The sequence below is a fragment of the Nilaparvata lugens genome, chromosome 1, assembly GCF_014356525.2.
Source record: "Nilaparvata lugens isolate BPH chromosome 1, ASM1435652v1, whole genome shotgun sequence".
NCBI lineage: Eukaryota > Metazoa > Arthropoda > Insecta > Hemiptera > Delphacidae > Nilaparvata > Nilaparvata lugens.
The window spans coordinates 33,107,372-33,135,005 of NC_052504.1; the positions used below are offsets into that span (position 1 = coordinate 33,107,372).

The 27,634-nt window shown below is 34.4% G+C and overlaps 1 protein-coding gene across 1 annotated transcript in view; it reads right to left on the reverse strand.

Moving 5' to 3' along the window:
* Positions 1-27,634, reverse strand: part of LOC111049937 (atrial natriuretic peptide-converting enzyme) — a 122,064-nt gene that overhangs the window by 10,782 nt on the left and 83,648 nt on the right. The window contains exons 2-3 of the mRNA XM_039426286.1: positions 4,976-5,114; positions 1,177-1,323 (exon numbers count right to left, since the gene is read on the reverse strand). Of these exons, the coding sequence (XP_039282220.1) occupies positions 1,177-1,323; positions 4,976-5,114 (286 nt within the window). The remainder of the gene's footprint in view (positions 1-1,176; positions 1,324-4,975; positions 5,115-27,634) is intronic.

A 27,634-nucleotide genomic window follows, 5' to 3' on the forward strand; every position in this document is an offset into this window, starting at 1 on the left:
ACAGTCCAACGTATGTAATCATTAGGGCCACACTATTATAAGCTTTTTTCCAGGCGTCAACCCAATCAGCCAATCGGGGAGCTTTCTGCCCTGCTGATTCTGAAAAAACGCTTAATATGCTCTTAATATGACTTCATTAACATTCTACAAGGACTCCAATCTATATTTGAATAACTTTAATTGAAGCTGAGTGGTCTGTCAAATAATCAAATGAATTCACTTCATTCGATTTATTGATTGTTTTTACTTGCAAAATTTGATATAATAAATAATTTTTTTATTGCATTAATTTACAAATAAAAAATCTAATCAATAAAATGTTCATACTATTGAAAAATACAATATATGAAATTCACTACAAATATAAATAAATTGCATTTTTTCGGAAATTAACCTACTCAACTATGGGAAACCCATGTTCTAGAGCTGGTGTATGATAAATGAGTTCGTATTGTTACTGCAATTTCAATTCAATTCTAGTTTCTATTTAGAGTTGGAAAAATATAACTCGAAATGAAAAAGTTCAGAGAAATCGAAAGTGTAGAAATTCCCTTTTTAGAAAATGTAAAAAATCAACTGAATTTTCATTCTATGTTTTATTATGGGAATTCACTGAATCATTGATAAGTATTGAGTAATATAATGCATATCCCCTCTGTTTCTTGACTGTTTTCTTTATTTATATTGATCCATTATATGTATAAATTGTTACGCACGCCTCAAGTCTTTCAATAACTGGAAGTAAATTGAGCAATGGTAGAGGAATCAATAGAGTTTTCAGCATATGAATAAAATTTTATATATATTCTTTGAGAGGATAAAACTAAAAATTCCCATGGATTGAAAAAATAAAGAAACTCTTGAAGATTGATGCATGCAATATTCAGAAATTTAAATTACTTTGTAGGAACTTGGACAAGCGCTCACGAACTTCCCATAGTCCTCGCCAGGAACATGATTTGAAAAAGATTGCTTAATTCACTCATCAAAAACTTCCCATCTCTCTCCCAATCCATCAAAGGCTTTTTTAGCCTTTTGCAGCTTAATTTGTTTACTTTCCAGATGATAAGTTGGATTAATCTAAAAAAATAATTCTAATAGTTATAAATAATTATATAAAAAATAATTATTATAAAAATATTATAATAGAATAATGAATCTCTTCAGAAAACGAACCCTTTCCTGGAGAAGGCGAACTTTGAATGATTCCATCTGTTTCAAGTATGACATCACCATCGATCCTGTTGTCTGAGAGGTCGTCTAGAGAGTGCGTTTCAATGTAACGATGCCGATCTGGCGAGAAGCTGTGATGATCTGCAACATCTAAATTGGAGGAAAACAACGACCTTAATTCAAGATAATCACAATCATTCCTACATCTCATATAGTAAAACAATGGTTAAATGTAGATTATACCGTTTCAAATTGTAAAACTGACAAAATTTATGTTTCCATTTTTGAATAATACAACTTCATCCTTCTCTTCTCCTTCAACCATCAAATTTGTTGGTCTTTTATGCTTAGTTCTATCAGTAAACAATAAATTATTCTCCCCTTCGTTTGGGAGAAGGAATGAAACGTTTTCAACATTGAAAATGTTCCTTCATCTGTAATAAAAGAACAGAACATTATTATCAATGATTTTATATTATGAGAGCTCTGATTTCGATGCAATTAATAGAATGCAAAGGGTTGAAAGCCTTATCGCTGTAATTCAGCTTTTGCTTTAAAACTACTCAGAAGTACTATCCTATAAATTAGCGCTTTTTATGTTAAATTATAGAAGTTTTTTCAATAGTTTGTATAGTTTTATCATCTTTCTGAAATATATCCAAAATCTCATCCTAATAACCTGCTATAATTCAGAATTATAAATGTAGTTTGAATTTATCATCTTGATGAGATTTGTCCAAAATCTCATTCCAATAACCTGATGTAATAATTCAGAATTATAAGAAGTATAACGCATCGAAGGAACAAAAATGTCTTGTAGACCTGTAAGTGCCAACTTCATTCTCGTTCATTTAGACGTGTTTTACACAAGATTGTTCACGTCTAGAGTTGAAACACGCCCATCTGTCAACTTTTTGTAGGCAGTAGGCTGCTTCATGTACGATAAGTATTCTCCCCATTTCGTTTAAAAACTACTGTATTTCCACTTGAAGAGCCGTGCAGAAGCAAAAAGTCAAAATTAAAGAAAAACACGATTAACGTGTGTAGTGCTGATTCGTAATTCAATCGATTCCAACTCAGACCGCATCTGTAAATCAGTGGAAACATTACTCAAGACTGAGTAGTCGGCTGTCTTACTAAATTATTTTCATGCTCCGCTTCGCATCGAACACAAGCATCAGTTCAAGCAAAAAGTCGGCTTCATGCTCTTATTACATCAATCTCTCTTTCCTTCATTGAATTCGGCATCGGAAGATGTGGTTAAGTTTTGCTTCTAGGTACTGTGTTTCTCATTCTTGAAGAGTAACTTTTCGGCCTTATTCTCACCAAGGAACGAACGATGACCGCATTTACAAGATCCAATGAAAAATTATTTTCACTATTCATGAAAAGTAAGTTTAATATGGTTCGAGATGCAGTTATATTCAGTTTAAAATAAGTTACAATTATATTATTGCTTGTAGAGTCATTAGGTTTAAAATTGGATTTGAAAGTGGAAATTAATTTATAGTGCACAATAATTTCAAATAAAATCAATAATAGTGAAAATTAATTTATTTGAATTATGCACACACAACCCATCATTCTCATTCAATGCGACAAGTCACAACAAAGATCAAGGGGCTGATCATTGATGCCCCTTGACATCCACTTTCAACTCAACTTCAGTTGATTTTAATAACAGAAAAGTTGTACGATGAAAAATCAATGAAAAATATAGTAGCAATAAATATAGTACATCAATAAATTGAACTCTTTATATAGTTCTCTGAAATAAACACGGATTTCGGCTATACTCTAAACGTGAGTAGTTTAGAATATAGCCGAAATCCGTGTTTATTTCAGAGAACTAAACAAACACGGAAATAAACATGGATTTCGGCTATATTCTAAAAATGAGTAGTTTAGAATATAGCCGAAATCCGTGTTTATTGCAGAGAACTATATAAAGAGTTCAATTTATTACAAAGTATTACGGCCAATTACATGATCAAAATTCATCTAAATTAATAAACACATCATTTGTCTGGAGTCTAGGGTTAGTCTGGACGAACTCTCTGTGAATGGGTTCATTATATATCCTTACATCTCCAGCTTATTATTCTCACAATATATGAATTGTGTTGATTTGCTGTTTTCATAGTGAGAATAATAATATACAGTGAATAAACTAATCAGAAACCAAATAAAACACAAATTGCCTTCTTCGAGAGGAACAATACTCAAGAAGAATAAATTGTATTATTCTCTCTCAAAGAAAGCAACAATCATATCGTATCAATAAATATTAAAGAATTAACATTCATTAGAATCTGCAATGCAGGACAAGTACGGTAAACATTTTGCCTACATCACTCGTTGAAGGCGTAAATATTGCTCGCGCAACTTATTCATGTTCATTCAGTATGATAACATTTTTGTGTCATTAGGCTACTATATATCTTCAATCTCTAGAGTTAAAGTACTGGATTCTATTATGTATAATGCTATATGTAACAATCCAGTTTTTATTTTTTGACAACATTTGCAAATTATGATTTGTTAGAACTTTCCTATTGAAGATAAAACGTTCCATTTTTCAAATTTTAACATTTTATTTTTCTGAAATCCATTTCAAAACAGAAAATCAATATCATAGAAATAATAAAAGGATTGAATCAAAAGGCTTCTGATATTGGACAGGCCAAAAAGCGTTTTCTCTATCCCGAGCGATACTGGAGCTGTCGTACAATTACTCTACATTACTTGAGGTTTCACATTTTCTCTCTCAATATCAACATCATATATGAACTTTAGCAACAATAGCAATGATGAATTTGCTCCTGGCTATACACTCAAAAGCTATGCTGATATTATCACTGAACGATTGCATTATTTTCGATAATATTATCGATATTATTAGCTGAAACTAACAGCAACGACATCAATAGCTATGGAAATTCTGCTCCTGGCTTTCTTCTCAGTGGTTATGCTGGTACAGTTGGAAACCGATTGGAATTATTCATTTCCTGAATTATAACATTCTTCTCTGTATTGAAAATTCCTATCTGAAACTATAGAAGACAATACTCAAACTAGCGCTACTCAATTAGAACAATTTCAGTCTCTCGGACCTTGCAACTTGAGTCGCTTGTCGTGATCATTGTCACTACTCCAGCTGGCTCTTTTGAAATTGTGATAGGCAGCTCCTTTTTTCTAGCTTTGTTGTGATTTTCAAGTTGATTATTTTATACTATGATGAATTTCAGTACTTGAAAAAGTTGATAAATTATCGTGTTCTGGATCATGTTTAAATGATCATGACCATAATCTATTTCAATTCCTAACCTCATATTATTGAAAATACTCGATACTCGAGTCCCTTGGCGAACAGCATTCCAAGTTAATGAGCAACTGAGTCTCGAAGTCGCGGAGTCGCCGATACTGGAATCGCCTAGGCCAGTATCGCCAGTCTACTTATTTATATATTTATTGAGAATACATTGCATGAAAATAATAATCATAAAACTCGAAGAGGTTTACAGCTTACTCCACCTACTTGGAGACTATACTGAGTCTGGTATCGCCAAGTCTGACACCATCTGAAAGATCGCCGAGAAACTAAATCTCGAGTCGCTACGCGATTTGAGTCCCGCCAGTGCGACAGATTTGGGTCACGAGTCGCTTCGCGATTTGAGTCCCACTATTGTGAGAGTCTAACAGTGTGTACAGCCTTTATAGTAGCAGTAGCAATAGCAACGGCAACAGTGGTCATAATAATGAGTTTGGTGGATGGAATGTGTTGTGATGAGTGATGACTGACCGACAATGCAGTAGGTGGCCAGAGCGAGAAGGAAGAGCACAACGGAGGGGAGTAGTAGCCAACGCAGAGTCCTCCAGCCGGAGAGCAACCCCTCTCCACCCGCACCGCCCTTCTCCATCCTGTACATTGCACACACGCCCTGAAAATACAATCAAAAATGAAATATCAGTCAAATATAAATCTAAAGTAGAATACAATCAGAGAGATTCACAATGGTCTAAAATTCATATACAGAAGAACCCGAATTATGCGAACGTCAATTAACTCAATTTCTAAATCAGTTTCTATGGAATTGAACTCTATTCGCTTTGAGAGACGAAAAGCCTCAAAAAGTGTCTATTCAAGAATAATGGAATATCTTCTCCATCCCTCATTCGATTTTCAAATTAAAAAATAAGGTATTGTCCTAGTAAGATCGGACGATTGAAGCTCTACTTATAAGTAGATTCAGCAATAAATTAGATTAAGCGATTTTTGCAGGGAATGATGCACAGTTGAACCTCAAATTGGGGATATGGGAGATATGATGATGAGAGATGTAACAACAAAATGGTTTTAGGTGGGTTCTGACTAATCGGAAAGAGATTTTGAAGTTGAAACTGCCAGTAAATGGAGCTGGCTTCAAGTGATGATTATTGCTTGCTGAAGATAACATTCTAGGCAAGTGTGATAATATTTCCCTAAGAATAAATTTTTATGTATAATAAAATGAAATTTTGGATTTGAATTTGTTTTTGTTTTTATTGATTTGAGAATAGGTTCTCACGATTACAAAACTTTGAAAGCTTCATTGGAAATTAGATTTACACTCTCTGAAAAATACTTCAAATTTATTGGGAGTAAGCTTGAGGACAGGCTCACTTTGGATAAAAATTGGGAACACATTCCGCTAATAAAAAAGATGAAATTTAAGAAATATCGCTCTTTATACGCATTGTTTTCAAACCGTTAAGTATCACAATTTTTTTTCTCTGTCATGTAACCCGGCAGAGGTGTCAGATGTTCATGGAAAAACATTTACAATTTGAAAGAAGTCCTTTACATACATTATTATTTTCCTTAAACATCCATGTAGCATCCCACTATAGAGTCTATGTGTCGGGATTCACAATAAATGATCACTGTTCCAAGTAGCACAAAAAATCATTGCATGACATCTACTCTTCTGACATGAAAAAATCCCGAGAAAAGTACGAAGACCACACGCAAAGGTGTGTGAATATTATTAGGTGTCTGAGATTTCCTCTCCCTAATCTGCAAATATAGAATCATCTTTTTCCTCGGGGCTCATGGTAATTGGCACGGTAACACAGATATCAAGGCTTGGCAAAATATCTGTTGAGACCACCATTGTCATATGACAAATGTATGACATTGTTATAATGACAAACTACTCACTCCACGTTCCTTTTATTCATTTATATTGATACATTTCACAGTGTTAATTTAGAATGATATTCTATACCAATATATGGAATGTTAGAACTTAATAGTGGCCTATTAAAACAAGCAGCATTCTGCAGTGAAGATACGAAGAAGGATTTAGAGCTTAGCTTAGTTTCCTTTAAAATTTTCCAATGTCAGAGAAATCGTTTCATGCTTCCCACTCGTGTTTCTTTTTCAACTTCGTAGGCTATCATTTACTATATTATTTCTAAATCAAGTTTACATATATCATCACATCTCTCAGTAATCTTTCATCAACTTGATTTTCAGGAAGTGAATGAATACTTTTTGCAATCACTCATTTATTCACATGGAATAATTTCACAGTTTCTATTATCTTATGTAGACATATCAAGCTAGTATTTGTGAACCTATCTGACAAACAGGTTCACGATCCTTTTCGAAATGAGTACTGTACCTAGGAGAATGTATTCCCAATGCGTGCAAATATTGTTTACTCGGACTAGAATCAACGCTCATTTGCTTATTCTTTAGGACATAGAAAATTGCAGTAAATTGTATTTACTTTCAACATTCTCGTCGGCTGACATTTTGACGATTACGTCGATGAGAACAAACAAAACAATGCGGTTACAAAACGTCACGATCTTCCACTTATGTTGGCGGCTTTGATATGGGATGGGTTATTGAAGCCGGTCACAGTCATCTGCCTTGTTAGTCAGTGGAACCGAAAATGCTCACACCGTAAGACTTGACCAATATTCTTGGTCAGCATGACACAACAGTGAAGAATTCCTTCTCAAAAAATACGAGTATCATCTCAACAGTTTCTGAACCATGACTGAGTGGGTAATGATCGGATTCATTGATCCAGAAAATACATTAAAAAATGTTGCAAGGAGAACTAAGTGAATAATGGATAGACACTTTGATTCACAATAATGTTCTGATGAAAACTTGTCGCAAGGAGGATAGAAACAATTTTTCATAATCACAGTCTGAATCATATATCTTTAACCATTAATCAAATTGATCGATCTCAAGTTACAGTAAAATCTTCACAAAGAAATACTATTATGACTTTCACTAGAATCTTCACTTACAGCTAATATGAGATTGGGTAGGAAAGTTGGAAAGGATTGGGATAGTGTGTGAATGTTTGATCTGAATTGATCGAGAAATCTATGTTCTTATGAAGAGGATACGTATCCATTGGAATGTCTCTATCATGAATGACTCTATCAAATCTCTAAATTTTTGATCTGAGCATCGTATATATTCTGCATCGGATCTTGATTATACTTGTTACATTGTTTCTACCATTGAATGACGGTATTATTACATCAAGAAGTATTTATATTGATTGTGAGACATGTATTGTCAACTATAGTTTCAATTGTCATCAACGAATTCCTTGGCGGGGCTAAGACAATGAAATAATAACAATATCCAAGATATGAAAAAAGAACAAGAGGTATCTGCAAATCTAATTTTCATCCCGCAACATAATATGCGCATGTCACTGCACCGAATCATCTGAATGAATATAAGGATGAGACTGCTGTGAAAGAGATGTAACAATAATTTGGAACAGTCTTAATTAACTACGGTCAATTGAATTGTAAGATAAATAAGAGAATAAGATAAAAATAAGAGAATAAGATAAAAATAAGAGAATAAGATAAAAATAAAGACAATGGAGCTGCGACAAAACTCATTAAAATCAATTTGATTCTCTCTTTGAACTGAGTCTGTTACATAGTGGGATCGAAATTGATTTGCAGAGGGTTGGATGGAATCGTTCTTGACTAGAATAATATGACTATTATCAAAGCATCAGTTCGAATTGTGGAATTTATTCCATAATTGGGGTAACGGGGTGTAAGACTGACCACTGATTAGGAATGCATGTTCAAGCTTGAAAGTTCTTAATGAGAAAACACAATTGAAACTTTTCGGTTTTATGTTCTATCAATTTACTTCCAGTATTTCTCTTCTCAACTAGGTTGATAACATCGACATTGGCATCAAAAACCAATCAAAGCATACTCAATAGCAGTTACAATTCATTCACATGTATCAAACTGAACGTAAACAGACCTCAACTCCGTTATCTAGGATAATGAGTTTCTCTGAATTTAATAAGTAATCAAACCGAATCGATATCAATATAACAGAAATTATTAGGACTCAACTTGAAAACTCAGGAGAAAAATATTCAAGTATGATCTCCGTAGGGGAGAGTATGAATTATATGCATCACCACCCTCAGTGATTATTGAGGGAGGGGGAAGTTAGGGTGTGAATTCATCCACATTTCAAAGTTATATGATTATATAAGTTATAAGTTATATAACTAAGATTGATTTGGATATGAAGACGAAAAGCTTCTACATACACGGGAACTTGTGTCTAGTGTCTACTATATATTTCTAGTGTTTCTGTCTGTTCACTCACCTTCTAGAATATTTAGCACTCATTTTAGAGCAAATAATGCAAGTCACAGCTTATTTAAATTTGCAGTACTTTGGTGTTCATTGAGTTATTGCCATCAATTTGTACATTGATGTAACACCTCGAGCTTCATTAATTCTAGCATGGATGGTTATGAAGTTATGTTTTGTGAGACAAGATGACGTGCAATTTCGTTTTTTTCTGGAATTCCACAATAAAATCTTCCACACTGCTGCAACAAATCTTGCTGCAAGTAAGAACTCATCCTGAGCGAAAGGTTAATTATTGCAAAACACGCGACTCGACTTTAATGACCATTAGAGTTAGCAAATGACACAGGTAATTGACATCAATTACTCTGCCACGAAAAGGTGATAGAAACTCTCATTATCAATAAAACGGTTTATTATTTGGAATCGTAACTTCTGAAGAGAATCGACAAGACCATGATCTTTGTTTGGTATTTGGGACGAAACAGAATAGATTATTCTCAAATTGCAACTCAACGCTAGCTTCCATTATTATTGCATTTATCAACTCAGTACTCGGCATATTTCACTTCAGAGCGTGACAAAAATATTAGCTTTGCTAATGAAGTTTCCTTTCAGATTGCCACAAATTAATTGCTTTGTATATCGCTGTTGTAACTGATAACATTTCGTTATCACTGTTCGTCTTCCATCTCTGGCTATTGAGATTCTGATTTTCTTTCTTACATTAAAATTAATTTATCTGAGACTCGGCACCAAGAGACGACCTCCAACTGTATAGAAAAGCATATTGGTAGAGTAATCTTACTTGTGAAACAGTAATCTTACTTACTGTACAGTAATCGCGAATCACTCAGCTACTCCACTCATGATTTGGAATTGATTATTTACATTTTATCAGAGAGCATTTTCAACACAATTCATTCAGAGTTGATATCACCACCATTGCTTCGTTGTCAATCAAGAAATCTTCGACATTTAATCAGAATACTACAATCATTAATTTTGAGTGGGAATGATCTCCCATTCTGAAAGTTCCCATCCTGTCTGAACATTACTGAACCTATTCAAGACAGTTTCACATATCCAAAAAAATACAAATTTGTGTAATAATATTGAAAGTTTCAATTGACTGAATAGATCATATTCTACATGATTGGTGAACGAAACTTAAAGATTGGAGTCAGGAGAATTGTCTTGCAGTTTCATGTATTACAGGAAAGATGAAAATTACTAAAACATTCCAAAATTATGAATGAGAAAGTCTGTGGTTACTTTATGGAATTCTTCTCTTCTATTATCTGAGCTTGGAATGAATAGGAAGTCTCGATTAACAATTTTTCATCATCAATCAAAATTATGGCTCCTTGCTAGATAATAGATGATTCTTCAAGATGGCAGGTGACAGTAAAGTTAGCCATGATTGTGAAATTTAAAATGAAATGGATGCAGTTATGATGGTTTCCATCATGTTAATTTAACGACAGACACGAAATTGTGAAAAAAGAGAAGTGAGAGATTTGTAAAAAGATATTATTATGCTTGTGGATGCTGCACGATCGTCGAATTTGTCTTGAGCCTGATTGCGGTTTGAATTTCAATATTGCAATTGTTGTAAGTGCGATTCAGAGTCTGAGGTGGTAATTTCATTCAAGCGGAGAGTTTCAAAACAGTTTTCGCCAGTCAGAGCATGAATCATGAATGATGTATTATTATTATTAGTTTGTAGATGTTATATTATTTGTAGATGATTTATTTGTGTATAGATGATATATTATTAATTGATTAAGCGGAATTATTAATAAATGATAATAAATTATACTATAAAGTAAAGAGCTATCAGGATTCCACAACTTGCTTTATCGATGATCAATTTTTTAGGACAAATCTATTTATTTCTATCTATATATATAAAAGCGAAATGGCACTCACTCACTGACTGACTGACTGACTGACTCACTCACTCACTCACTCACTCACTCGCATAACTAAAAATCTACCGGACCAAAAACGTTCAAATTTGGTAGGTATGTTCAGTTGGCCCTTTAGAGGCGCACTAAGAAATCTTTTGGCAATATTTTAACTCTAAGGATTGTTTTTAAGGGTTTAAAGTTCGCCTTTTAGCATGTATATTCTTCTTCTCCCAATCTCTTAATTATAATTGAAATTTCCATATCATATGTTACTATAGAACTATAATCTAGATAGAGTACCTCTTTGAAACAGTTGTTAACTGGCAACTAAATTAATAATTTTGTCAGGTTGGCATTAAGTTGAGTTGACTTTGTTAGGTTGGCACCAAGTTGAAGATTTAAAAGCATTTATCGCGGAAAAATTGATTGGGCACTGCTACTTCAATCCTGGGAATATTATATTACTAGCCGTCAGGCTCGCTTCGCTCGCCATATCCGTTTAGCCAGACGTTTAGTCTGAACCCCTGATTGGATTGTCCTAACATGATAATAATGCAGGCGAGCGAAGCGAGCCTGCTAATCTCATTCTTGGACGATCCAGTCGGGGGTCCAGGGGGCGGAGCCCCCTGGCTAGACGGATATGGCGAGCGAAGCGAGCCTGACGGCTAGTAATAATATATTTTAGATGATTTAGAGAAAAGATCTAAGATTATTCTGATATAGATAGTTCTGAAATATTTTGGCTAAGATTGTGATGATTTCCTTTGCAGGATGTAGTGTATTATTCAAGACCAAGAGTTATATGATTAATGATAATAATTAAAGTAATATTTTGCCTCCAAATAACCCCTACAGCCAACCCATTCCACCACATGGCGCCAAGTCTCTGCTTGAATATGCTTGGGCTATTTTATGTGCAATAGGACGGCTATGTATATTGCAGCTGTCAAAAGTGATCAATTCCCCGTTTTTGCTATCATGAACGTCTTGCTGTTGCTGGAAACTGTAGAATGTGTCTGGTTGAAGTCGAAAAGTCACCAAAGGTAAAAAATCTTGTGTGGTACACTCACACAACTTTCCTTGCTCATATTTGAAACTACGATCAGACTTTTGTATATGTGTATAATATATAATTGTTTTCAGAGTACTTTTTCCTTTATGCAAATTGTGAAATTCGATTATTTTCTCTAGTCGTCATTTTTTTAAAGTCGTCAAAACAGCTGTTCTACAGATGAAATATCTCTACTATGTGTTCTTTTTATGAACTGCTCTACCTACCTACCTCATGCACGAGGAGGTTACAAAGTCCATTTCTCAAGGATGGGGTGGACCCCCCATTAGTTTCCCAGAAAGGAGACTCATGCCAGTTAATAGAGCTGATAAATAACTATACAGAGTATGAATTTGAAAAAAATCGGTCAAGTTATTTTGAGAAAATCGTGAAAAACATGTTTTTTTAGTAATTATCCGCCATTTTTCTCAAGTATATTACGGAGCTCCTGCAATTTTCTCAGGAATGAGACTCATGTCAGTTGATAGGGCTTATAAATAGCTATCCATGGTATGAATTTGAAGAAAATCGTTAGAGCCGTTTTCGAGAAAACCGTGAAAAACATGGTTTTTTAGTAATCATCCGCCATTTTTTCCGCCATTTTGAATTCAATTCTATTGAATTTCTTATCGTCAGATCCTCATGGTATAAGGACCTTAAGTTTAAAATTTCAAGTCAATCGGTTGATTAGGAATGGAGTTATCGTGTTCACAGACATACACACATACACACACACACACACACACACACACACACACACACACACACACACAGACACAGACCAACACCCAAAAATCATGTTTTTGGACTCAGGGGACCTTGAAACGTATAGAAAACTTGAAATTAGGGTACCTTAATTTTTTTTGGAAAGCAATACTTTCCTTACCTACTGTAGTAGGGCAAGGAAAGTAAAAATGCATCAATCATATTAAAAGTGTCAAATTTTCTCTGATTTGGCTTCTTTTAAAGATTTTATTCTATTTTTGAATAAATTGGAATGTTCAAAAAAGTCTATTGTATTGGCCAAAAGATTGCCTATAATCATGATACATCTTTAAAGAGGTGTTTTATAACTTTTCACATAGGTAAAATGTCAAAAAAACTTCGATCAATGTCAGTGGGGCTTATAACACCTTACAGTCAATATGAAACCACTCAGTTATATATTATTTGAAATAAGGAGTTATCAATTCTAATCCAATTATGAATAACAAGAAGTGAAGAGGGGCAATAGGCATGAATGAAAATGAATTTATCTATAAAGAATAAAAAAATGTTTTCTGTTGATGATTTCAATGCGAAAGCCATGCATGAAGAATCAAGTTTATCTCTGGAGAAGAGAAAAAATGGCTACAGGACTTGTATTGATGGTAATGAGATTTGTATTTATTGATTGAACATACCCAATTCCCTTTAGCACCAAGGACCACCAGCTATCAACACCCACGATATCACGATTATCAGGTTGTCCACCAATATATCAGACTTGATTATAATAAAAGCGACAATTAATCGAAAGCGATTTCGAACTATAATCCTATTAAAGATACATGCGAACAGTGTTCGCTTTGCATTTAATAACGTACGACCTCTCGTTACGGTATGCTTAATGAGTTTCGTTGACCTTTGTTCGGCTGTGGCAATCTACAGGACCATCGTAATATATTGTAATGGAAAATACAAATACAATCACTATCACGTGTTCGGATTGAATTCAGCCCGTCTCATAAATATTCGCCTAACAAAAGTGCAAAAGTTCGATACATACAGTATTCATTATTGTAAGAATGATTATTGTTTAGCAAAGAGATCTTCGTAAGTTAGTAGTTGACCCTACGAAATTGTAAGTTTGGGCGTGATTACCTTGGACTATAAATAGAGAGAGCCGAGTGCTCTCAGCTGACTGTTTCACACGTGAAGAATGGACGGACGGACATGGTGATGAGAGAGAAGCATCGAACGAGAGGAAGAGTTGATCACGATCAGCAAACTGTATTTTCGCATGGTTCGGTTCAGTGGATCGTGGCTGGACTGGCTAGCTGGCAAATAATACACAATCGATACATCGCAAGGAATAAGGACGCCTCGTGAAGGTTCGAAGATAGGTTAGAGATGTCTCGCGGCTGATCGCTCTCTTCAATGAGACCTCTTGAGCTTCGAGTTCATTCATCTGGTCATATTGTTTTACATAGAAAGAGAGGCAACTATTTGAATTGAAGTTGCATAGAAGAAGAGGAACGATCCAGAGAAGGTGAAAGTGAAAGAGACCAGCAGAGAAAACTTCGATGATTCTCCAATCGATGAATCTTCCGAGCACAAATGGATGCGATCGCGTTGAACAATATAAATTATTATGGCTTACACAAGAATGCTTGCTATTTGCATAAGGCTCCACAAACATTCTGCACGCTTATTATTTGAGTAATCTCTATTATTCATGAATATTACTGAACTGTAAAAACTCAAAGCATAACATTTCTGAGAAGATTCAATTCAATTCAATTCAATTCGTTTATTTCCACTTGGCATACAATACATGTACATATTTATATTTGATATTCAACAAAATAAGAATCACAATTTTACATAAACAGTAGAAAGAACATATTGATTGAATGGAATTCCCCCAGTAAGACTATGCGTCTGAGATTGGGGGACAGTTCCTGCAAGCAGTATTATTCACTAAGTAGTTATAATTATGGTATTATATTTACTATAAATTACAATATGTGTAATTAAAATTACACAACTAAGATTCAGATAACATTAGGTGAATTATAATTAACATAATATAGTGTTGGGTGTAGCTTGATATCTAGAGTGGGAGAGCAAGAGGACCCAAAAACCGGAGGTAATTTATTGTTTTATAAGCCTCTATTATGTTTTGAAACTCTAAATACTTGAACGTAAGGTATGAGTGTATAAATGAATTTAGCATTTCGAAATATTAATGTATAAAGTTATTCCCCAATGCATTTACTCTTGCCAGGTGTAAGGTGAGTGAATTAGCCTCTCAGCTCCAATCCAGCCTATGCTGAAGAGCCATTTCATCAACGAGCTTTTAAAAATCACATTGCTGCTGCTCTCGGCCTCCCTCACAATATCTGGAACATTCCTGTATAAAATCTGAGCTAAATAGTATGGTGATTTGAGTTCAGTTCCGTGTATCAATCTAGGTATATAATATCCATGGTTGTTCCTATGTCGTGTTTGATAATTATGTTCGATATTGATGAATAGATCTGCTTTATGTTTCCTAATATAACTGAGTAATGTTTTGATGTATAGTTGTCTGATGTTGAGCACAGGGAAGTCCGAGAACAGCAGCGCTGTGGGGTATCTTGATTCCTTTTTCAAAATTGTTTTTAAAATTGTTCTCTGGGTGACAGCAAGAGGTTCAAGACCTGCAGATGACACTCCCCCCCAAACAATAATGCCATACTCCAATACTGACTGTGCATAGGCATGATAGATCCTCCTGCACAGTCTGATATTCAGCACATGGCTCAATTGGGAAAACCTATACAACAATCTTCTCAGTCTCTGTTTTAAACACTGAATATGAGGAACCCAACTCAGACGATAATCAAACATGACCCCAAGATACTTATACTGGTCCACTCTATTAATAGATCCACAAGTGCAGGTTGATGATCCTATATTTCTACAGGAGTGCATCTTGATTTGCCTTGAGCCTGGGTCTGGTTGATTCCTGGTCACAATGGGCATATATTTGGTTTTGCTCAAGTTAACTGATAGACTATTGTGGTCAAACCAATTTTTAATTTAGATGCGCCTTTTTTATTGCATGCTAGAGAGAAAAATTACAGACAAATAAGACTTGTTGAAAAAACAATAGCTATGATCAATTCTATGAAAAATAATTATTCATTGTTGTTTGTTGCATGGATACGTCAAGCAAACAACTGCCCTAATCTCGAGTGTGGAAAGACATGAATTTCTATTTCTTGGAGATTTCATGGCATTACAGTACCGTACCTACTCTGTTAGCTGTTTGTTTTGTGCGAGACAGCTGCCTAACTTATTCATCGAGAATCCAGTTATGGTTATTTGTCACTTTTTATGTATTTGTTTTTCCATTTACAGATTGAACAATCCAAAGCAGGTTAATTTGAAATCCAGATTGTATTCTAGGTGTCAGTTAGGTTCCACTTGACAACAAAAAGGACAGATTTACAATTTTTTCACTCAGTGACTGCGATGTAAATCATGAACACTGTAGCAACAGTACATTTTTGAGAGAAGATGAAGGATCCGAATAATTGAATGGCTTACAGTTTTCTCTCATGAATGAAAATTGAATTCAACAAAGCACAAGATGTAGCTAATAGGGGATAGATAGATAGCATTATTCCTCTATGACAATATTGAATAATGAGTGATTCACATGATAATATTTCAAGGTGAAATTCCAAGCTGTATGAAAATACTCGCTCACACTGCCAATATTTTATATCTTGCTTGCACTTCTCTGCTAGAACTGGTATGACCTCCTTCACCGTAATAAAGTTGAAGAATTCAATCGAGAAGATTGAGATGACTTTAATTATTATTGAACAAAAATGGAATGATGATGCTTTGACCTCAGAATAATATGATTATAGTCTGTGTGCCTGAGTAGGCCTAGGCCGTGAAGGAGAGATACCGTATACATTGATGTAGCGGCAACATTATAGCTGTTCTGCTGCAAGGCCCATCCACGGTACTCGATTATGCTATCTTTATCGTATTAACAGGTTTGCAACGTAAAACGTGACAAGCTCACGGAGCTAAATGACGCTAAATTCAGTCAAATTGTCAGCATTAGTTGAATTGGAAGCATTGATGCTATTTAAAAGGAATACTGACAAATCAAAGTGAATCGCACTATAGACGAGTTAGTTGTTCTTACAAACGAAATTCAAAGCATTATGAACAGTAATCGACTGTAACCTTGGAAGAAGCTGTCTTTTTCGAAGTCTTCATCTCGTCTAATGAAGATTGGACTAGACTACAGTACAACAGTACGCATTGCAGACTATACCCTGATTGTAATGTCATTCATTCATTTAGAAGAAGGTATACAATATTCATCCCATGTATCTCACACAATTCTTCGTTGTAGCATATTTTTGATGTATTGTGAGATGATATTGTTGGTAGGAAATGCAGAGATTCTTGATTTTTCAATTATCTGTGTGTTGGATTCTAATTCGACAGAACATACCGGTACCTAAATGGTTTTATATGAACACCTTGTGCCGTAAGCTAATTTTATAAATAAATAATAGTATAAACTATTGGGTTCAAGATACTGAAATACAAGTCTTCCAGTATTTTGTAATGTGAGAGTTTTAGATAGATCTGAAACATTTTCCAATAAGTTCTGGGTACAGTACTAGAGAGAGAGAGTACAGTAAGAGACATTCAAGAGAGCTTCAGTATACTATATAACTATAGGTATAACTTGTTATATATAGTTACTGTAGTTCTAAGTACCTTAAAAATTGAAAAAAGGATAAGAATAAGAAGAAAAAATAGAAGTAAGGTATAGAAATTAAAACGTTCTAACCGAAAAACGAATCAGAGGGTGAACTGAGAGTTTTAGAGAGATCTGTAACATTTTCTTATACGTTCTGGGTACTTTCAAGATTGAAAACGAAAAGAAGAAGAAAACATAAATGTAGGTTCAGAAATTGAAACGCTCTAACCGGAAAACAAATCAATGAGGGTGAATTACTCGAAAGATGTACTACCTCATTTTGGTAACTCGTATTTGGTAAGAGATCATTGAAGATAATGATATAGAGAATGATGACACTGTTGTATTGGGCTAATAGAGCTGTTGCCGCCAAAGAAGTCAACCAGTGTAATTACACATGGGAAACTTTCGAAGCATGCTAACAAGATTAATGATCAACACAGAAGTATTTGACGAGCAGTTAATTTGAATAGAAGATTGATTGCCTTCAAATGAGCATGAAATAAGGTCAGTGCACAATAACATGGAGCTACTGTGGTTGATACTGAATCCGATCTCTCGGATTTCCTCAATGAGACTAAGAGCTGAGAGATCCATTACTAGTGAACCAATTAATAGATTGGGATTCCCAAAGGTTGTACGATGAGGCCAAGGCTTTTCACATCTTCGAAATTCCATGTGTTGGGTTACTTGATTTCAGTAGAATGGGTAAACTTATAAACTAGTTCAAATTTGTGTTTCAGTCTAGAAATGTCATGCAAAAGAGGATGTTTACCTTGCAGATATACTCTTCTCGGTTCTCTGGATTCTATTTTGTCCAAGTTCTAAGATCTAGATCAATAGAATGAACCTATACTTCCTATACTCTGCATTCCATACTCTCTGATCGAGATAAATACTGCTTATGCAAACAAAATAATATTATTCTATGAATAACAAAACATCACCATAATCATTGATTAAACCCCTGTATTTATTAATTCATGAAAATATAAATATATCATTAATAATTAGATGCATTATAATTGAACAAGTACCTAACCATCTATATCTAATCCATATAAAAAACCCAACAATATTTGAAGTTCAATCCCGATTTTCGATAATATTTCAGTAGGCCTACATACAGTATACACAATGATGTGAGATAGTGCCTGGACTACAACTACGATACAAATTATAAAGAATGTTAAAAATAATTCCGTATTTTCTCTAACAGAGTTCAATAATTTAAACAATTTACAGAGAGCCATTTTATAGTATTCTTGATGGTTGAAGTCTTATATTATATTGCTATAAATTAATATTCCAGCCACGGATTTGTTTTCCATGCCGATTAACATTTTTCTGCTTGTACGGCCACAAGGGATCATTTGAAGTTCACTTCTCGGATTTTGCCCTTAATTCCGCACGGTAGTGGTTCTTCATTTGGTCAGATATCTCAATCTCTCAGCTTCGGATATCATCGATTAACATTATTTCATATCGCTTTCTCACTCCTGAAGGGGTGATTTCGTTACGGGCAGACGACATAATCGACTTTAAATTAACATTGGTTCTTAAGGGAGTGTTCACACGTCGACAGAAAGTTGAACAGAAAAAATATCGTTCATTTTGCCGTTTTTTAAGACCTATCAACACAATACTAATATGTTTCGACCGATCACTGCTCGTGAACCGTTTTGAAAAAAAACCTGCCGTGGTGAACAGACGGCTAAGTTACATACGTATATGAGTATCCCTAGCACAAAATGTAGAGTTCATTCTGTTGTGGAGAGTTGATATAGCTCGATAATTATTTATCTGAATTGATCGTGAGAGATCTCGAAAATACAATGAATAGCCAGGCTGTGGTGTACCGTATGCGGTGTGGTGGATGAGTGGTTAGGTTGACCTGTGGCAGCGTCCCGACTCCCCCGAGGCCTGTCCCTGACATTCTGCACAGTCGTGATCATCTTCTACCCATCCTCCGCCGCCGCACCTCGAGTGAAAGGCGTCTCACTGGCCGCTAGTCACCAGTCAAATTCACTTCAAACTGTCAGAATTGGGTGAATGGGAAGCATTGATGCTATATACCGTATCAGTAATATGTACATTTTGAACAGGGTAAGTTATCTCACTATGTATCATTTTGCAGACAAACGCTAACCGAAAAACGGTCTGCACTGATCGCGAATGAGTCATACGTCGCCATCATGCATTAGTCTTCGTGGTCATCTTCAAGGTTCATGGAAGATTAGTTTCCATGGGGAAACTGGGATGTAGCCTATCAATGCTACTTCATTGTAGAACACATCAGTGAAATTATGTGGAAGCCTGATAGCATAGCTAATAATAGCCTAGTTTCAGTTTTGGAATTTACATGTTCCAGTTTACTTGAATACAACAATTTTTATTGATTTATTCATCCATATACAATACTATAATAACTATAAAGAAAAATAAAAATCTCAGTACCCTTTTTGAAATATTTTATCACAATTTATGTTTAGGACATTTATGCCATTTTCAAGTTATAACTTGATTCTAGGCTACTATAAGCTATGCTATCAGGCTTCCACATAATTTCACTGATGTGTTCTACAATGAAGTAGCATTGATAGGCTACATCCCAGTTTCCTCATGGAAACTAATCTTCCATGAAAACTTTTAGTTATAACTTGAAAATTGCATAAATGTCCGAAACATGTTGTGATAAAATATTTCAAAAAGGGTACTGAGATTTTTATTTTTCTTTATATTTATATTACAAGTAGCCCTACAGAAAACAGACTATAATAACTAGTATATACAATACTAACATACAATCCATGTAAAACAACAGGCATTCGCCCAAAACTGCTTTGAACCTTAATTTGAAAGAGACAGTCTAGAAGTATGATTGTAGAGAATAGGGGTAGATGAGAGCCCATTTGCCTGCCAGACGCTGCCATGGAACGCCACTAAATTTTATAGAGCACAAGTCCCTTTTTGTTAAATTGTACGTTTGAACGATTTAAAGTTTGAATTCATTAATTAATTTTTTATAAGACTTAGTGATGCTATATTAAAGCGTAAGTCACTTAAATATTTATTTATTCCCTTGGAGAAGACGACTTCGGCCACCAGAAAATCCAGGACGATAGGAAATTCGGATCGCCACCATCATCTTGGGAATTTTCAGCACGTGAGTGAAGATTATCGAAATATACGAATTTGGGGCGCCCTCAGTGCTTCGAGTGAGACAAAAATATAAAAAGCTAGCTCGTCGAAAGGTTATAAATATTGAAATTATTATAAAACCTGCACAAGTCTTAGAAAGTACAAAAAACATATTTTATTAGTTATGAATTATATCAAATATATATGTCTAAGGATGCACAAATTGAAGAAATATTTTAAATTTAATGTTGTAACATAAATATGCTCACTCAATCATTGATTTATTAGCAAATTATAAACATATAAATGTAGCTCATGTTCACTGGATAAATTAATTTATCTAATTCCACCAGAGGCCGAACCTTAAGCCCTGAGAAATATACTAAGAGATATACGGATTATTATATTTGAGATTAATAATTTATCAATTAATTATTTTTATTATTTTGGAGAGGAGATATATTTGAGATTTTTGTCGACAAGCAGCAGCAAGTCGATATCTGAGCTGCATAAAATAAATGCATATGATTAATGATTCTAAAAGCACATGGTAACGTTTCGTGCTAAAAAACTAGTGAGCTAATCTGTGATACTTTCTTTTTGATATATATAATTTGTTCTTATTTTTATTGTTTTTTTCTTGTTGCTCTATATATTTCTATATTTATTTATTCGTTGATATTTTTGTGTAATATACGTATCAATTTTTTATGGTGTATCCTTTATTTGTTTCCCCATTCCCATGCATGACCAATCTCATTTTTATTTATTGAGTTACCAGTATTGAAGTATTAATAAGATTACCATCCGACTATATTCTTCACCGAATAAGTTGGTTAAGACGGCGATATACAGCCTTGATAGTAAAATCTTTGGAAATAATACGTTCCAGAGGCTTATATAAATTATCCAATATCATTAAATTCGACCAGAAGAGTCTCAAATTTATAGTATTAAGTTGTAACCGTGCAAATTCTCGCATCTATACTTGCGAATTTCTACAAGTCAGTCACAGAAATTGTGAACTGTTAGAGCAGCCGACGCCAGTAACCGGCAAGAGCAGAGAATTGCGGGAGCTCCTGGGCGAGCCAATAAGAATTTGGTATAGTTTAAATTCTAAGAACCACAACAAAGGTTATATAATTTTTTACTCATGCTCTATCGACTGCAGCCAAGCAGGGCAACCCGTTATTGAAAGAAATAACGTGACAATATTTATATTTATTTATTCCCCAAAAATAAGTACAATACAATGTATATACAAAATTAAACCACGCAATACACCCAAAACGGCTTACATTAAAATACATAATTAATGAGTAAAATTCAATCTTGGTAACTAAAATGTATCAACTACAATGATTCAACACTGGTCAATGATCATAATTCAAAATGAGTTGAGAATTCTACAATTTTATTTGATATTGATTCTATGAAGGTATGAATAATTAAAATAAGTGAGTAAATAAATTATCGTATTATTGAGTAACTACTCGTATCAACACGATTAAAATTGTATTACGATTAACTTTAGATAATAATTTGGTGATTCGAAAGTATTTTCATAATTTACAAAAATATCGAATGGCCTGACTGGCTCAGGTCTGGTGTCAGAGTTTACAGGTAGTAAAACTAATCAATTTCATGGTTTCTGACATGACTCACAAAAAACTTTCTTCATACTCAAGAGAATAACATTCCATCTTGTTATCATTTTCAAAATTGATTATAAGTGTGAACATAATTTGCTTCAACGTGAGATATACGTTTTACAGAGATATAGGTTACTGAACATTCTATTTCGAGATTGGCTTGATCAAACTCGGAACACTTTGAGAAATATTAAAGCTGCTTGGAGCGATAATAATGCTTTATTAATTGAATTATTTCCTTCTTTTAATGTGTAAAGTAATATTCAGTGCATTCAACTTCGAGCTAATTCTACGAAACGTACTAGACACACGGTAAGAAGCACATGAGCTCTTTGCCTCTACAATAACCCTCGGGGTCATCATAAATAATGTTGGACCGTATAAGCTTCTCCATTGGCAAATAATGTATTTATTTTGCTAGGAAGCAGTTATCGTAGTTGGCTTGCAAGTGAAGTTAGCTCTAGCTTTGGCTTTGGCAAACAACCACTACCGGCTTTCTGCACGCAATCATCGAACAAAAGCTGTCGACGTGTAAATAATGGGACTGCCTTTGTGCGGTCAGCTTCCATCTTATTGTAGTGTAATAGATTTTATAATTTATTACGATCACATATACAACGCCGATCCAACATTAAGATTTCTCTCCGCCTCTATTAACTTTAATTATAAGTTCCACAATTAATCGATTTATTGTTCGGCTCTTGCATAGCTATTGAAGCTGATGATCTTTTCGAGAGTTAATTAAGTCGCAGCTGCCAAAGTCGGACTTGCCTTTTCCGCGACCGCCGCGGCCAGAGCCAGAGTTCACTGAGAGGTGAACGCTGAGAAGAGCTTGTTGGAATTGGTGGCTAGAAAGCGTTATTGATTACTGCAGTTTAGATCTTTATGCTACCGGACCTACTCAACAGGAGAGATCTTTTGAATTGCTAAATAATTTTTTGCATACATGTGTACATAAACTCGTATGTAAACCTGGTATGTAGTTTCCTATTCCAACAGTTGTAGCTACACATCTGAATATTATTCATTTGGGAGAGCGTCGGAAACGGATTCCGCGTTGAGAAATCCTGTAAATACACATTGTCCCGTATCTCATTCCAAAGAAGAGTATTGCTTATTGGAATAACTCATGTAATTTCTATTAAGATAGGTCCGGGATGTACATTATTGTGATTATTATGGTTATGAATTAAACTTCTCTAATCATTGGCCCGGAATTCTTATTGTTGAAAAAACAAAGTTGACTGGAGATTCCACATGTTCCTTCAAATTGACTTGTTAGAATTCCATTTTTGTAATGGCTTGATCTGGATAGTCAGATTTTCCAGGAAAATTGAGTAACAATGCTACACTTACAAACATTCAATTGATTTCAATGTATCTCAATTCTAAAAGAATTGAACATAATATGGGTTCACCTTTATAGGTATAATACCTTATAGTAAGGTATACTTTCAAACCTTTCTCTCAATCTGAAATAATTCACCAAAAAATATCTCGCAATTTTCAAAATTTGAGTACTTTGTTCTCAGTCTTTACAGTCATAAATCATATTTTGTATTTTCATATGAGATTGGCAATCACTTAAATTCAATAAATTTGTTTTTAAATGTGTCTGTGACAGAATACGTTTAATTACAAGTACAATACAGGCTAAAGCTATGGGATTCCAATTTCTTCAATGATTATTATTTGAGATGTCTCAATTATTCAATTATCATTATTAAATTGAATTGGATTATCGAATAACCATTCATTATTATCCAGAGTAACATATTTTAGAGAAGCAGCTCTTATGAAGCTCAGTGACATCATACATTGTAGCAACTTGAGTGAAGATGAAATTGGAGCAGACTTTCATTCGTTTTTCGTTTTGATCAATAAGAATATCACGTTATATATTTGAAACTTCTAAATTCCCTGGAATAACAACTCTAAATCCGCTGTGATTAGTCTCTAATTGGATTGTTGTAGTTATGAAAAGATACGTTTTCACAGAGTTAGTTGGTGGTTTGTCACGAAGAGTAGCATATTGCCTCAGAATATGAAGAAAAAACATATGAGATGGAGAAACTGTGTTCTTTATCACCTTTGCGACGTCTGCAGACTGGATGAGGATTCCTCGACGAAAAGGAAGAAACAACATAATTTGTGTTGTAAGTGTCGGTTGGTTGTGCAAAGCGCTTCAGGAATTCAGTTCATTCAGTTAAGAATGTTCATTTTGAAATAAATCAGCTTTTATAATCTGTTGAAAGATGTTTCAAAATCCAGCCAAATATATGATATAAATTTGTTAAACTTGTCCAATTGGACACCTCTTTAGAGTTATAAATTGATGAACGAAGATTCTCGCATTTCTTCACTTCATTCATCAGTTTTCAACATCTTCCTCTTCGAGTTTCAAGTTGGGCAGGCTAGATGTGATTCTAATTTAAAAAGTGAAAACAGAAAATGTCAAGCTGTGCCGTCTCTGCAGTTTCGTCTGTGATTATGAATGATAATGATCTAGGCCTACTAATCAATGCTAATAATTTGTCAGGATTACTCTAGCTATTAGAATATGCTAGGAAATGAGACATTTTGAAATTTTGTAACGTTCCCTAAAAATAATCATAAAACCAGTAAAATTGTACTAATGGAATAGCATGTATCCATTATGCCATTTATGTTCCTATAGTCACAATTCCCAAAAAACCTACTCACTTTCAAATATGGCGTCGGGAAGATGTGCTCACATCAGACGTTCACAGCCAGTAAAGGGTGGTGCAAAAAGGGGAATAAAACTGGATAAATTAATTTCATTATCCTACAGTTTAAATTTTAAAATATTGGCTCATTACTTTTTAAGATGTGGTGTCATTCGATTTTTGCAGCCTGTTATGGAAACTCTGGAATAAAAGTGTTGCTAATCTTGGAGAATGGCAATGATTTTGTTTTAAACGTTCTCTCTTTGTTCATGTATTGTTGTATGTACTGTGCATCTTGTATCCCCCAAGAATACGTTCATGAAGACCAATGTGATCATGCCTTCTAAATATTCTCTGTACGGCAGATTTATCAAATTTTTTCATAAAATTCTCTCACCGTTATTGCAAGATCCAAACCATTTCAATGGCCCTTGATTACTATAATAATTGATTATTATATTGATTAATATTGATTATTATAAATGGCAATGTGTTCATATAAGTTGTGCAAAATTTCGAACATCTACCGACAATACAGAGCTGCGAACTGTAACATAAAAAACGTATTGTTTCCCTGCTCGACTTCATACTCCATATCAATCAATCTTCCAATCCGATGAAATATGCTGTTCATCAAATTTACACGATTATTAATCATAAATTTGCACTCTCATGCAATCAGTATCAAAAATCAGTATCATCCAATTAGTATCAAAAGGTATTAACCAAGGGCATAAATTCACATTGATATTTCTATATTCAGTTGATAAATTTTTTTCGAAACTTCTATTTATCAAAATTTGCGAAAAATACAGTTTTGGAATATGTCTGTTGTTGCCTTCTCCCAATCATATTAATTGGTTGCAATAATGATTTGCGATTGTCAATGCAATCAATCTATATATATATATAAAAGCGAAATGGCACTCACTGATGACTGACTGACTAACTCACTCACTCACTCACTCGCGGAACTTAAAATCTACCGGACCAAAAACGTTCAAATTTGGTAGGTATGTTCAGTTGGCCCTTTAGAGGCGCACTAAGAACGGATTTGGGAAAATTTCCAAAGATACGCCCAAAATATGCATTTTTCCAGCTTTTTTTAGCGCTTTCTCAGCTTTATCGAGAACAAATGAACAGAAAATGTTCAAATTTAGTTCCGAAGCTCAGATAGGGTGCAATAATGTTGTGTTAGAAGGAATTTGCAATAACGTCAAAGATACGCCCAAAATTAGCGTTTTTCCAGCCTTTTTTTTTTTTTTGCTTTTTCTCAGATTTATCGAGTACAAATGAACAAAAATAGTTTAAATTTAGTACAGAAGCTAAGCTAGGGTGTAATAATGTTGTGTTAGAAGGAATTTGAAATAACGCCAAAGATACGCCCAAAATTAGCGTTTTTTGCGTTTTCTCAGTTCTTTCATCAAGTAATAGACAGAAAATGTCCAAATTTTAGACAGAGGTTTAGGTAGGGTCTAAAAATGTTGTGATGAGGTGACTTTAATATTTCATCAAAGATACGCCCAAAATCAGCGTTTTTCTCAGCTTTTCTGCGTTTTCTCAGTACATTGGCTTTCTCGTGGAATGAAGCATGCTCAAATGAAAAATGCAGGCAAGCGAAGCGAGCCCGCTGATCTCACTTCTGGACGACCCAGTCGCGGGACGGATATGGCGAGCGAAGCGAGCCTGACGGCTAGTAAATAAATGAAGATGACAATAACGTATTCACAGAAGAAGGGCCTTTCACACAGTGGAAGCTCTAATTGAATTGTATCAGCTGGTGACTTCAAAATGAGCCACATTATAACAAACGAAACTTGATATGGTTTCAAGTGGTATATAGGAAGTCCTTCTTTTAATCCAGTGTAAAATGAATTTCCGTTTAATCTGGCGCTGTGCAAACGGCACTTAGGCCGTGATATTTCGATTCGGCAGTGATTTTTAAAAGTCTCCTACTAATAATTTCGGTAATTATTATTTATTCCAAGAGTAGGTTTTAGTGAGCAGAATGGGTTTGAGATTAGGCCTAACGTTCCACTCACGTTCATTTACAATGTACTGCATTATTCCTAATCCATGAATGACTGAGGTCTGAGGATCTACAATAATACGTAATTCACAAACATTTTTATTCTATTTTTTTCAAAGAGTGGAAAAGAAAGTGAAACTTTCCCTACACCTGAGCCTGCACTCAGTTAATACTATGATTGAAGTTTGAAAAAATGAAAATGAAAAAATCAAATCGGCCTAGATGAGTGAATTGTTATGAAAAATCTCTCGGCGTACTCTGAAATACGAAAGCCTTGTGTGAACGGAACTGTAGTTCTCAAACTTACATTGAATGGGAATAAAATCGTAAGTTCAGTATAACATTTTCCATAATATATGCATGAATCTTTTCACGAGAAAGAACTTTTGCGGAAATTGAACGATCGACTCGAAATTATTTCAGTTAGAAGATTTGATTCAAATGCCCAAACCTATCTTCTGGAGATCTATGGTTTTTAGCCATCTGTGGGACCACTAGAACGCATTTCTACTAAACTCGATATTACATTTGTGTCGGTACAAGAATTTCGGTTGAAGAATCAATTTTTTTACAGATGAATACACGGTTTAAGAGAATCAGATATACCATACATAAGCTCAATCCCACCTATTAATAATAACATTGATGTTTTTCTCACAGTGCGTCAGCTAGCTTCTGTTACATACTGCGATCTTTACAGCGCACGATTGAAAGGTGAACAGGTTCGCATGCATCAATTTCAAAATCCACCAACAATAATGAACATCCAAATTTCTGCTTCTTGCGTGAACTTTAATCTTCAATTTTTTAATAAGGACTAAAGCAATCTTCTACAGGGAAGATGATGTCTAAT